Source organism: Sturnus vulgaris, chromosome 18 (genome assembly GCF_052056855.1).
Source record: "Sturnus vulgaris isolate bStuVul1 chromosome 18, bStuVul1.hap1, whole genome shotgun sequence".
Taxonomy (NCBI): Eukaryota; Metazoa; Chordata; class Aves; order Passeriformes; family Sturnidae; genus Sturnus; species Sturnus vulgaris.
In genome coordinates this window covers 7,118,526-7,131,066 of record NC_142260.1, presented here as the reverse complement: position 1 = coordinate 7,131,066, position 12,541 = coordinate 7,118,526, and the positions used below count along the sequence as shown (strand labels likewise).

Below are 12,541 nucleotides of genomic sequence, written 5' to 3'. Positions count from 1 at the left end.
AGCTTTGTACCATAGGGGAAGACTCACAGGAGCCAAATATTCCTGATAGGGGAATGTATTGCTGTTTTGAGAATCCTATATGAGTTCTTTTGCTTTGTAGAGGTAAGTTCAATCTTCATTTTTACCCAGACCACAATGAAGGCTCTGTACCTTTTTCTGTTGAGTGGCTGCTAGAAGAGGGCTTGCTCATGGCTCTGGGATGAGCAGGATGAGCAGAATTTGAGAACAGCTTGCCTGTTCCCAGTTCCAGATTGAAACTGGACTAGACTCACTTTTCCTAATGCATCTGGATGCATATATTGGAGCAGGATGTTTTATTGCTCGACTTCTTTATTCTTAAGGAGCAATGTCAACTGTTTTTTCCTAGCTCCTCCCATATCTGTCCTCTAAGAAAATCTCAGATGCCAACAACTTCCTATTTGATTTTTTTTACAGAGTTGTTGATAGTATGCTTGCATAGTAATTCCATTTGAAAATAGTCTTTTCGACTAGGCATTTTCTTGTCTGATTTGCCTCATACTTTCCAGAAAAATTCTACCTTGACATAAAGTTTGCACCTGTGAAAGTTCAAGGAAATCTGTTTAGCTTTTGCTGTGTGAGGGAGGGATTCTGCCAAAATTGAATTTCTGATGAAAGACTAGTGTAAGCATGGATAGACTGTTTCCCTTATTAGTAGCTAATATTAATGTATAATCAGTCTCATAAAGAAAAAAATACGACTGTATGGATTTTATATTCCGTATAAAAATGATTTTTTTGCTTCTTCTTTGGCTACTAAGGGTAAAATATTTACAACTAACCTATCATGTTTAATTTTGTGAGTCACTTTTAGTGTGCACATTTCCTGTACATCTTGAACAAAACCATGCAAAAGATGAGCAGGGAATAAGGGGGAAAATTATAAATGGATCCATGTGACTGCCTCTTCTACAGATATTTTTTTCTCCTCTTACTTGAGAAATTAAGAGGGAATGCAGGGCCATGCAGAGTTTGTTAAAGCTGATGGAATATCTTTCTCCCTCTGGGTATCTCTTTAATCAATGTTTCTTTATACCATTAGGTCATCTCCTCTTTTTTCATGGCTTTTTTTTTATTCTGAAGAAGCCTTGTTTTGTACATTTCCGTACATCTTGACGTTTATTCTAAGAATTATGGCCTGATCACTTCCTCTCTTTTCGTCAAAATTTCTGTCGTTTTATCTATTTTAAGTGCCAGAGCACAAAGATAACCCCATCATAGTTCTCTCATTTTCCCCAGCAGTCCCCCCCCCCCCCAACCCCAATGAAAAAATGAAAGATCTCATGGTCTTACAGATTTTCTTTATGCTTATTTTGGCCTACTTGCAACCCAAATACATCATCACACTATAAGACGGCTCTCTAAGGCTCTTGGATCAATTAAAGGTAGCCCTATTCATTGCCAGTACAAACCTTTGCCTATTAACTCTTTCAAAGGGCGTTTGTCATCACAAAAAGCTGTGAATGCTGTCTGGGTACATTGATTAAAAAAAGGTATTGTTTTAAGGCTGCTGAATATCTTAATTAGTTGTAATCAGAGGGTAGCTTGTGTCTGTAAAGTGATACAGTTACCTTTCACCTACTTGCTTTATTTTCTGCGTTTAAAAAAACAAATCTCAGCTGTACCTCAAGCACGCTGTTTTCAGGGTCCAAGAGGAGTGCACTTGCTGATCAGACTGTAACTTAGGACATTATTTTGTGAAGCCAAATATTTAGTGTGGTAACCCAGAATGCATCTCCTTGTCCTGTGATCTGCCAAGAGCGAGTCAGTGGGGCAGCCTTGCTCCTTGCCAGCAGCCATCCTCCTTTTCTTCCCTCAGAAATCCAGGGTCTGTATCCTGGAAATGCAGAAATTTGCCCATCTCTTCCAGCACTTGTGTGTGTGCTCAGCTCGAGCCCGTGAATTGTCCATTAATGCAGAGCCCTGTTTGGCAGGTCAAGGTAGAACAAGGTCACTTTTTTACACCAGTAGTTCATTTGCCACAATTGTTGTCTCAAATGACTTGAAACAGTTTATTAATGTGTTCTAAATCTCTGGGAAAATGTCCTTTTCTGCTGTTCCCTGAATCAAAACTTTTCTTTCAGTAGTTAATCGTAAAAATTTGTTTTTTATTCAAGGAGACCCTTTTGAAAATGAACATCATCACTTTTCCTTGGTCTTCATGCCAAGTTTTGTTTGTGCTTGTTGCTTTCTTGGTTTATTTTTCTGAGCAAACAGCATCATTTATATTTAATTTATTTAATTTAAAATATTTTGTTTGAATCAAACATTTTTTAATGTGCATTTAATGGAGGCATTGAGGAATAGACAGAACCCTTCCAGTCACATGTCTTGATGGTACAGCAATGGCTTTCATCATCTGACCCACACTCTCTGGAGGTGCATTCCAGAGAAGGGGATTTGGGAATATGTGCTTCTCTTTCTATATTTATGCAAATATCCTCTTACATGGAGGAGAAAACACAAAAAAAATAAATATAAGTCACACTTGATAAAACATGTGCTTTTGTGCTTGAATAAAATACTAGATACAGTAGTGATAGTAAATAGCATTTAATTTGTTTCATTATGGGAAGAGAAGGGGATGCAACTGGTGTCTTACAGGGAGTCCCCCTTTTCTGGGACAAAAATTGTTTAGAAAATAACTGACACACCATTATGGATATGAAATGGCTCGTGCAGTGTGGTCATTTGGGAAGCAGGGCAGTGCCATGGCTGGGAGCCACCAGGCAAATGAATCCCCAACACTCACAATTGATGAATTTTGTTATAGGAAATCCTTGCATACACAGACTCTGAGATAAACATGGCAGAGTCATGTCAGTGCAAGTGGTATTGTCCTCAGACTCTTATTTTCCAGTGAATAAGTCTACTGGACGACGTATGGCTTGAAGTGAGAATATGTTTATGGTTTACCTAATTTTTTCAGAAGCCAAGATGATACATGCACTTCTATCACATCACAAGATTTCTCTCTATATTGTCTATATTCTGCAAGAAGTACTTCTTGTGAGTATTTTATCTCCTTTTTAAAATTTCATTGTTACAAAAATGCTTCAAAAATTTAATTCTGTCTCCAAATTACTGTACAGTAAGAGCCTATTATAATCTCCTTTTCCCAGATGAGGAAAACCAGTCTGATAAAGATTAAAGTTCCAGTTCAAGGAGAAGCAGAAGTTTAAGCACATCTTTTAATGTTCCTGTGATTTTGGCATAAGCTATTATGAAGAGTTTCTCTGGGATGCTGTCAGAGGAGAAAACAGAATATGCTCAGAGTTGCAGACAGTACCTCAGCCACAGTATTGCAAATTTTTCTTGCTATACCTCATTTTAGCATGGAGGTCAATGAAGTTCTAACCTTTTCCTTCAGCTTTGTAGATTTTCACAGAAGTGTGTAGCATCTTTTCTTAGGTCAGGTGCCTCGGAAATGAAGTCGAAGAAATAAATCTGCACATTTCTCCCGTGGCTGTGATAAGCATATGTATTTATATATAATGACATTTTGTGTCTTGCTCTATGTAACATTTTTAGGTGTCTGTACAAGTCGGAGATTTATGAAGTGTGACTCATTTTTCCTTCTCCACACTGTTCCAGTGGAAGAGCTCAGACTGCGATGAGAAAAAGTAGTACACATTATTAAGAATTCTGATAAAGTAGGCTGAATAAATTTGTTTTCTTTGTGAGCCTTAATCCTGTGTTGTATTGGCTTCTTGGACATGGCTAATTTATTTGGAATTCCATTCTGTTCCCGACAGCATTCCTGATTAGCAGTTTGATCACCCGGAGCAAAGTTACATACCAGCTTTCAACTCTTGTAATCTAGCAGTGTAATTTTTTCAAATGCACTCTTTTCTTTCTTTGCCTCAGCTCCCCTTCTTTTTGTATGCAAAGGGACTTTAAAAGTAAGCAGGATGACCTGTTAGTAGAATGAAAAACTTCTTCAAAACACAATGTAGTTTGCTGTAAGCCCAACTTTCATTTTTGAATAAAAAAGAGGTTTGGAGCAGTATCAGTGCAGCATGAGAAATGTTTGTCTTCCATCACTTATAAAGGATAACAGTTCTTTTCAATAACTGCATTTTATGAGTGGAGTGATATAATCTTCAAGTCATTTCCAAGGTCTGTAGTTCGCCAAAGCACATTTTGCTTGTGGTTAGTTTTAGAAAGTTTGAAATTTTTTTTTAGTTGTTAAGTTTGTCACATGGTAGACCTTGTAGGAAAATGGCAGCTGTGTCATTGTTTGCTTCTATCTCTACTGGCTCATGCTGTCAAAACAAAGGATGACCAGGACACTCAAATTTAACTGCAAACCAGAGGCAGTTTTGGGTCTGAACTCTTTTTGGTACAGCATCATCCAAGTGATCTGGTCTGCCCAAGACGTGGAGTTGCAGATGAGAGGGAAAGGAGTTTTCCATCCTGTGACATTTCTGAAAGTCCCAGTCTGGTTTGTGCACAGTGAAAAGGAAACAAGGATTTTAAGTCAAAGGAGGCTTGGGAATAGCCCAGAGATAGGTGACCACAGCACTTGTCAAAAGGCTCAAACTGTGGTTTTATGCATGAGTGCCTTGACTGCATAATGTTTGAAGACTGTGATCTGTCTGGTTTGTACTGATCTTGAATTTTAGGGATCTGAAAAGCATCTCTTGGCAAATACTTTGTCAAAACGGAAGCATGTTTTGCCAGTTTTCTGTGTTTGAAAAACTGGCATTTTGTTGAAATATTGTTTTGTCAGAAATAGTGCTCATTAAATTCTCTGCTGAATTGAAGTGAATTGTTTCAATTCAGTGGGGGGAAAAATCTACTGATGGAAGGAGAGCACCAGGAAAGGTTGGTTTAGGGCTAGATCACTGTGCCTGGTCAAATTTGGTGATAATTCCTTAATTTCCCCAGCAAAACCCCTTAGGTTCTTCCTACCCCAAAAATTAGGCATCTAGATGAGTGGGAAAACTTAGCAAATTGTGCATGGTCTCTCTTGATCACTAAGGAGATAATAATTACTTGATAACAAGCTGTTCTGAACGTTATAACAATCTTAAATATGTATCCCTGTATTTTTCTCTTGAGTCATGGAGTATTTTTGTATTTTTATATTTGTTCACAATTAGGTGGACATTTTGGGCATTACTAATCTTTTAATTGATTGGTGCCATTAAGTATCATGGCATGTGTGTGATCTATTCTGCTGCAGCTGTGTCATGTTCTGATCACATTCCTAGTAAGAAATTCCCATAAATGAAAGGGAAGCAAGATTATCTCCTGCTGACCATTGCCCCATCCAGCAGCACATGGAGATGGTCATGGAATGACAGCAGAGGTCTCATCAAGTCTTTTTGGGAATACAGATGTCTTAATGTAATCACTTTTAAGACTGATCTATAAGGTTTTGTTTCATTTCCTTCTAGACCTTTCCCTTCACTTTTATTGCTGTTTCCAGCAATCTGTGCTCTTTTGTTGCATTTAAATCTCACTTTTGACACCTTTGAGGATGAGCTGGAGTTTTATTAACACTTTTGGTTTTATGGAGGCTGAAGTTAGGTGTAAGAGATGAAATATGTAGTAAATGGAATATCTTCTTTCTCTCCTTGTTGTTCTTGATCATGGAAAAGGGATACTGAACTGACTGTAGTGGGAAGACTGTGTTTGCTGGGGATTTTCCAGGAGAAAACCAGTGGGGCACGTGTTGACTTTGCTTTGACTCAATGCAACGTTCAATGATCTTGATATGTGCACGTTATCACAACTTACATGGAGCAATAATTGACTCTGAATGTCAAATTTTGTCCTCTAAAGCGGCCACTACTTGAACTGGCTCTTTTTAAGTGGTGTTTTGTTTTCTGTGTGATGTAGAATGCTTGCTCAGGGGGTTTCACATATGTAACCTGGAGCAAGGTGCCTTTTTGACACTGATAACTGTAGAAGCAATGCGATTCTGACAGATAAGTGCTGGTCTTGAATTTTTCCTTTTTTTTTTTAACAAAGAACTTGGAAGTTCTTATTAGCCTTGCCAACACCTGCAACTCTTTGCTGTTTCCTTTGGTAGATATCCTGACTTTTGAATGTGTGGAAAATGCAGTAAGTCAAATATCCTATTTTTTAATTCTAATTTACTTATGTTTTGGGGCGTATTTCAGACTGATGGATAACAGTGGGTGTTTTATGATTATTATTGTATTGTCTGCTTTGTTGCTTGTAAATTAACTTGATATTTTAACATTTTGGAAATGTAGTGATATTTTAGGAGATTGCTTTATAAGGGAATTGGAATATGAGATGTGAAATCTGTTGCCTTACATTTTATAAGTCAGCAAGACTGCATAATATGTACTTCCCCCCCACCCCAAGCTACCCTTCAATGGACATTTAGCAAGATAATTAATTATGTGATAATTTAAAAGCAAAATATGAAATTTGTCTTGGAAATAGTTTCAAATTAGAGGATTTTAATAAATATTTATAGCAGAATAGCGTAGTAATATTGGTTATGTGATGAAAACATATGTTAGTAATAAAATATCACCCGTCAGAAATACTGTTCTATCATGTCATTGTTCCCTAGAGAGATGACTAGTTGAAAAACGATTTTAACAAAATAAACTCTGAACAGAGAGGATGCTTTTATGGGTGATACAGCACACATTCTTCAAAAAAGGCACATCATTAAAAATGGTGCCAGACATTAGGAACATCTGTTGTGTGAAAAAGTGAATTTGGGAAAATCCAAATAATAATGCTCGATGTATAGGCTTTACACAGTGCTTTTCCTCACTCTTCTCAAAATACTTTGCAAAGAGAGGAAGGACAACTACCCGTGTTAGACTGCATTTTCTAAAATCCAGCCACACCACTTTTCATCTGGCATTTAAATTCGCCTTGCTCATGCCGTGCCATTAATTTTCCGTGGGAGGAAATCTGTCCCAAGAAGCGAAATCCAAGCAGGAAAGCGCTGTCCTCCCATCCCGGGCAGCTTTGCTGCGTGTGAATAAACGCCGGGTGCCAAGCTGACAGCCGAGGCGTGCGGAGCCAGCGAGCTGCCATTGCCCGGGCAGCCGGCGTGGAAGCTCCCCCGGCTTTGTGTCAGCCTGTCCCAGGCACATCCCGGTGCCAGGCGCCAGGGATGTGCCGCCTCTGCTCCGGCTTTGACACCTCGCCGGGAACGCCGGAGCCGGCGGAGCTGAGAGCCGCTAGCGAGCCCAGGGAGGAGGAGGAGGAGGAGGAGGAGGAAGAGGAGGAGGAGGAGGAGGCACCTGTCGTTCCCTTGGCGCTGGAATGAGCCCCCAATTCATCCCTGGTGTGCCCTTAAATAGCCGCCGGCTCCTCGGCGCTAACAGAGCGAGCTGGAGCTGGTGGCCAAGGCGTGGGATGAGCTGGATTGCAGCTAATGCTGAAATCGGAGGTTTTCAGCACAGCAGCGTTGCAGCACACGGGAGGAAAAGGGTTGTCACGAAAGATGCACTTTCCTTGCATCCATCCAGCTGGGCTGGTACAAAAGCTCTGCTTGTCTAAAACAAATTCAGATATCCTCGCCTCAACCAATAATTGGTTGTACAGATACAAAATGAGCCAGTTGCCCAAGTGAGTGCATACTGTAGAGCCCCTGTCTCGCAGGGGTTGTGTTGCAGCAGGTAGAGCCACTGAACAGTTGGTCAAACTGTTTTTCCTGCTGAAATCTCTTTCTGATGAGATGATGATTTCCTTTCTTCTCATCTGTGTGAGTGTAGGTCTCTTAAAAGAAAAGAGCAAGTTAGAGAAACAGCTGTCAGGAAGGACATAGCTGATTTTGCTTTAGGGCAAGCTAGTAGACCCTTTGGGCCCCTTTTATCCTTTTTCCTTCAACTGTAGGTGACCCTAGTAACATATATATATATATATACATATATATATATATATATTTGTGTGTGTGTGTGTGTGTTTATTTATCTGTTCTCTCCAGCTTGCTGCATTTTTTCAGCAAAATCTTTGCTAGTTGAAAGGAGCAGTCCATTTGAACTCAGCAGCTTTTGGAATCTGTAGGTATAAAAAGACATTGCTTGGTGAACCTCCTCAAAGATTCTTCCCTAATCTTGATTTTGTGTACTCATCACTTGGTTGAGCCTTCCTGTCCAGAGGAATTTCAGTTGATTTCCATTCCTTCATGAATGCATGCAAGGCAATATGTCAGACTTTCTTGCCTTTTAATCAGTCTGGTCAGTTTTGACACTTTCCACCTCCAGTAATGAATCCATGTGGTAGTTGAGAACACCCATTAGTGTAAATGAGCTCCTGCAATCCCTGAAAGTATTTGCTTTTCTCTGCCATTTAACTGTTTAAAAACCCCAGGGCTTTGCTTCTGATCCACAATCAATAAAAGGGAACAGACTATTTTATATTGCTTTAATTGCAGTGTAAATGTGTTGGCTGTGTAATAGGCAGCATGTTGACTTTCATGAGGTTACCCCAATCGAGGACAAATTTGACCAAGAGTGGTACTTTGAGAGGATACTGACAGTCAGTATTTTGGTGTGACATTTGGTTTCATGTAGAATTTTTAAAAATCAAGGAAGCAGCTCTGACATTGGGCTATTGCTTGAACCATATCCAAGTCATTTACTTACTGCTGATCCTTCCCAGTTTTGCCTTCACAACTCTACATGTCCAGGCCCAGGCAAGGAATTGCTTAAACATCAATAAAAGTTCCTTGCTTTCTTCTGAACTGGGTCCTGGAGTTTGTGCTAGTTCTAATGAAGACTTGGCATCTCCTAGGACCTCGAGGTATTGCTGTACCCTGAATTTAAGGAAAAAGAATGTAAAATTCCCAAAGCTCTATGTCTCAAAATCAGGCTTTAATTTCTTTTTAGACGGAAAGTGCAGTTTCTGGGGAAAGGAGCTTGCTAGTTAGTAAGTCTGAAAAGATCTTAGCAGTTCCAGTAATTACTCATTTCATCAATCCATCTATATTTAAAATGAGCTAAACCGAGTTCTTTCCTATAGTGTCTACTTCAAATAATGCTGGTTTACATTTGGAGAGCCAAATAAGGAAACAGAGCATAATCTTACAGGAGTTTCGTTCCCTTTTAGTTTGCACGGCTCAGACTTGCTGTAACAAGAGCACTTCTTTCTATGAAACCTTTTTAACATATTTGACTAAACAAACTATCTCCTAAAGAAAATAGGAGCTTTTTTGTGTGTGTGTGTGTGTGTGTGTGCATTTTGCTGTAGCCTTGGCTGTCGAGGACGTTTCTGCATTTGTCCATGTACTAAATGAGCGATGCATTTTGGACAGCTTCTGTGTTCTGATTTGTTTTCTTGTGCTTTTTTGTCTCCCCCTCTTCCCCCTCCCCTTCTTCCCCTTTTCATTTGTCTAGGGGGAAAAAAAAGCTCCTCCAGTGTTGTTTCCTGCAAAGACCATTCTTAAGAGCTCGTTGGACAGCGCAGGACTCTTGAAGTGATAGCTAATTGGTGAAAGAAAGGCCCTGATTGTCTTGAGGGAGCTGGAAAGTGCTGCGTGTGCTGCTGAAAGGGACTAGGGAGAAGGTGCCTGGTTTCGCTGAGCAGCTGCTGCTGGAGATGTTTGGAGATTACATCAGCATTGGAAAAGAGGGGCCAAAAAAAAAAAAAAAAAGTCCAACTTCACAGAGACGGAGTTTATGGAGGTTTTTTCCCCCTTCCAAAGGTCTTCTGACAATACTGTCATTGTCAATATAAGAGTTGTTAATTCTTTATGAATAGCACATGGGGCCTCTTGACTAAATAGTACGTTACATGTCCCAAATCTGTCAGCTGGACTCTTCTCTCACATGCTAGTGAGATCACTTTGATTGGAATGTTAGAGGAATTGCTGGGCTGGCCGTGCAAAACTGAATACTGCATTATATAATTAGATCTCCCAGAGTATATTTTTCACATTACCTCATTATTGTAGCTTAAATATGGAATCAGTCCTTTTGATGGTTTTACTGGTTGTAATTATATTAATACGATTCATTTTGTGGTCCTGTCTTAGTGCTTATATAGATTATAAAGTGTCCCGAAGATTTCCCGACACAAGAAAAGAGGACTAAGAGACTTCAAAAGCCATGCTCAGATTTGAATTGACAATGGGAAGAGCTGGATAAGGTAAATGGAGCTACAGCAGCATTTACCTTGGGATCTGATGAGAGAGAAATGACCTGTTGAGACTGCAGCTGAGTGAAGATCCTTCAGAAAGCCTCACGCTGACAGAGGGGAAGGAATGACAACTGATGGAGTCAAATGACTTCCTATGCAACTTGGGCATGAATTTGCTGTTGGGAACACACTTGTGGACTTCTGCCAATTAAATGATGTGGACAAGCTAGAAGGAACCCTCTTGCTGGGCAGTCCAAGAGTGCTTAGTGTCCATGTGCCACGCTGTGGGCTGGGAGGAGCAGATTTTTACCTGGCTGGTTAATTTGTTATCAAATCTCTCATGGCTCTTCCCAGCCAGTCAGATCTGAAACTGACTGAAGGGTTTTAGCTGACCATAACCTGCCCAATATTCACATTTCTTAGCAAGCAATGTGTCTGAGTACCAGAACAGGATGGATACCACTGGAATGACCTGTTCCATGGAAGACAGATTTGTGTCTCAGAGATTGTCTGATGGACTCTGGCTGTGCTTCAGCACCAGCCATGGGTGAGGTGACAACGTGAGTGAGTTTTGACACCAAAGCCTTGCAAGTGACCTTCACGTTTAGCCTGAAATAAGCACCCTACTAGGACACTGGTGGATTTGACTACTTGCCCAAGGTCAAAGTGACTTGAGATTTCTTGATTAATTTACCTGGTGAAGGGAGATAAGTTTTTCCAAGTGAACTGGCTTCTTTAAAATAAATGTATTAAGTCAAGTAATCTAAATCGTACTGCAACTCAGTATAATACTGTCTCTTAAGAACTGAATTTTTCTAAAGTAAAGATAGGAAAATTGTATTACCTTGCCTGAGAAATGCTCTATACTTGGCCTAGTCATTCTTAAATTTTTTTTCAAAAAAATCCTTTTTCTTTGTTTGATCATTTTAATGTGATCATTTTCACATACTTATTTCTATATCTGTTGGTAGCTCACATGATGGTGTCAGAGTTCAGCTAGGTAAAAACCTGCAGTATTCCCATGCAGAATTTCTGGCTCATGCATGACTCACACACTCCTACAGGCTTGTCATTAGTAACTGCTCATCAGCCCTTATAATTTTGTCTTTTAGAGCCTCCTAAAAATCAGACATGAGAGCTGGCATGTGCTTAGGCAGTGGAACAGGGTAAATGTCAGGTCAATTGATTTCAGCCTCAGATTTTATTTATGGTGGATGACCAATCTACAAAACAGCCTGTAATGCTTGTAGGTGCATGTCATGGATTTGAAATCCTGCCAGACAATAAATTATATGTAGCTGTAACTAATCCCTTGTCTGTTTCTCTGATTCTCAATTTTAATGATAATTCTGTTGGTTTTTTGTTTCCCCAACATTAGCAAACCACAAATGGAAAGTGAAAGTTTGTCCAGTTGATGTGCAGACATACATTTTATAATGAGTAATTGGAAAAATAGTGACAGTGATCCATTTTTCTTCTTTCAGTTTATCATCACTATTCTGAGCTGTTGTGTGCAAAACAGAGCTTGTGGAGAAATTGACAGTGCCTTTAAGAAATAAATCTTCTAATTCTTTATTTCATATCATATTGAAATTGCATTTAACAGTGTCATGTTTGCATTAATTGTTTGAAAGTGTGGATGCAATGGGAAATGGTACAGGTGAAGTTGTGCTTTACTGCCTTTCACGTTTGGGGATATTGGAACTGACACCGGTATGGAATTCACAACTTTGATTTTTTTATCCCTGCAGGGCAGCATTTCAAGTTTTCCCTGTAAATCAGAGTGTGTGGTCTTGTTATGGACCATACCCTATGGACTGGTTCTGCTGGTGTTTGTGGATGTAAAACATTTGATTTGGACTTTATTTGAATCACGTGAGTTGCACTCTGATTCTAAGAGTGGTCTGGCTAAATATCATTTGGCATAATATTGCTCTGTGCCCTACAATGGTAAAATTGGCTGCAACCCCAAGCAGATTATTAGAAGATCCATATTTTGAGGCACATTTAATTAATTTAATAATTATAAAAATTTTGGCTGAAGAGTTCATTTAGATCTTGTTGCCTACTAAATTCTTTATGCATTCAAAGCAGTTTTAACAACACTTGATTAATTTCTGTGCATTCATATAGTTGTTATCCCATCCTGTAGAATGTGGTAGCCATCCTGTTTATCCTGCATTACAAAATTGGGGCTATCACACTTTCAGGAGTGAAAAATATAAAGGAGATTGAGATCTTCCTCTTTATTTCCATAGGTTCTTACCCTCTTTCTTTTCATGGAGATAATAAAAATTTAAGCCCTTTAACTGTGGTATGATGTGAAAGTATCTACTGGCATTTCCTGGTATTTTCTATGGAGCACTATGCTGACATTTAGATATTTAAAAGATATTTATGCCCTATTGATTTTTTTAAAATTAAGGATGAATTTAAAAAT

At 39.3% G+C, this 12,541-nt stretch overlaps 1 protein-coding gene across 1 annotated transcript; it reads left to right on the top strand.

Moving 5' to 3' along the window:
- On the top strand, window positions 1-11,409 carry SMIM38 (small integral membrane protein 38). The gene is made up of 3 exons (XM_088175268.1): window positions 1-102; window positions 3,550-6,090; window positions 7,949-11,409. The coding sequence occupies exon 3, from the start codon at window positions 9,924-9,926 to the stop codon at window positions 10,053-10,055; it is 132 nt and encodes a 43-aa protein (XP_088031394.1). The 5' UTR covers window positions 1-102; window positions 3,550-6,090; window positions 7,949-9,923; the 3' UTR covers window positions 10,056-11,409.
- Window positions 11,410-12,541: the final 1,132 nt, after the last annotated feature.

Coding starts and splice junctions, on each gene's coding strand:
- SMIM38 (XM_088175268.1), top strand. CDS start 9,924: ATGGAATCAGTCCTTTTGATGGTTTTACTGGTTGTAATTATATTAATA.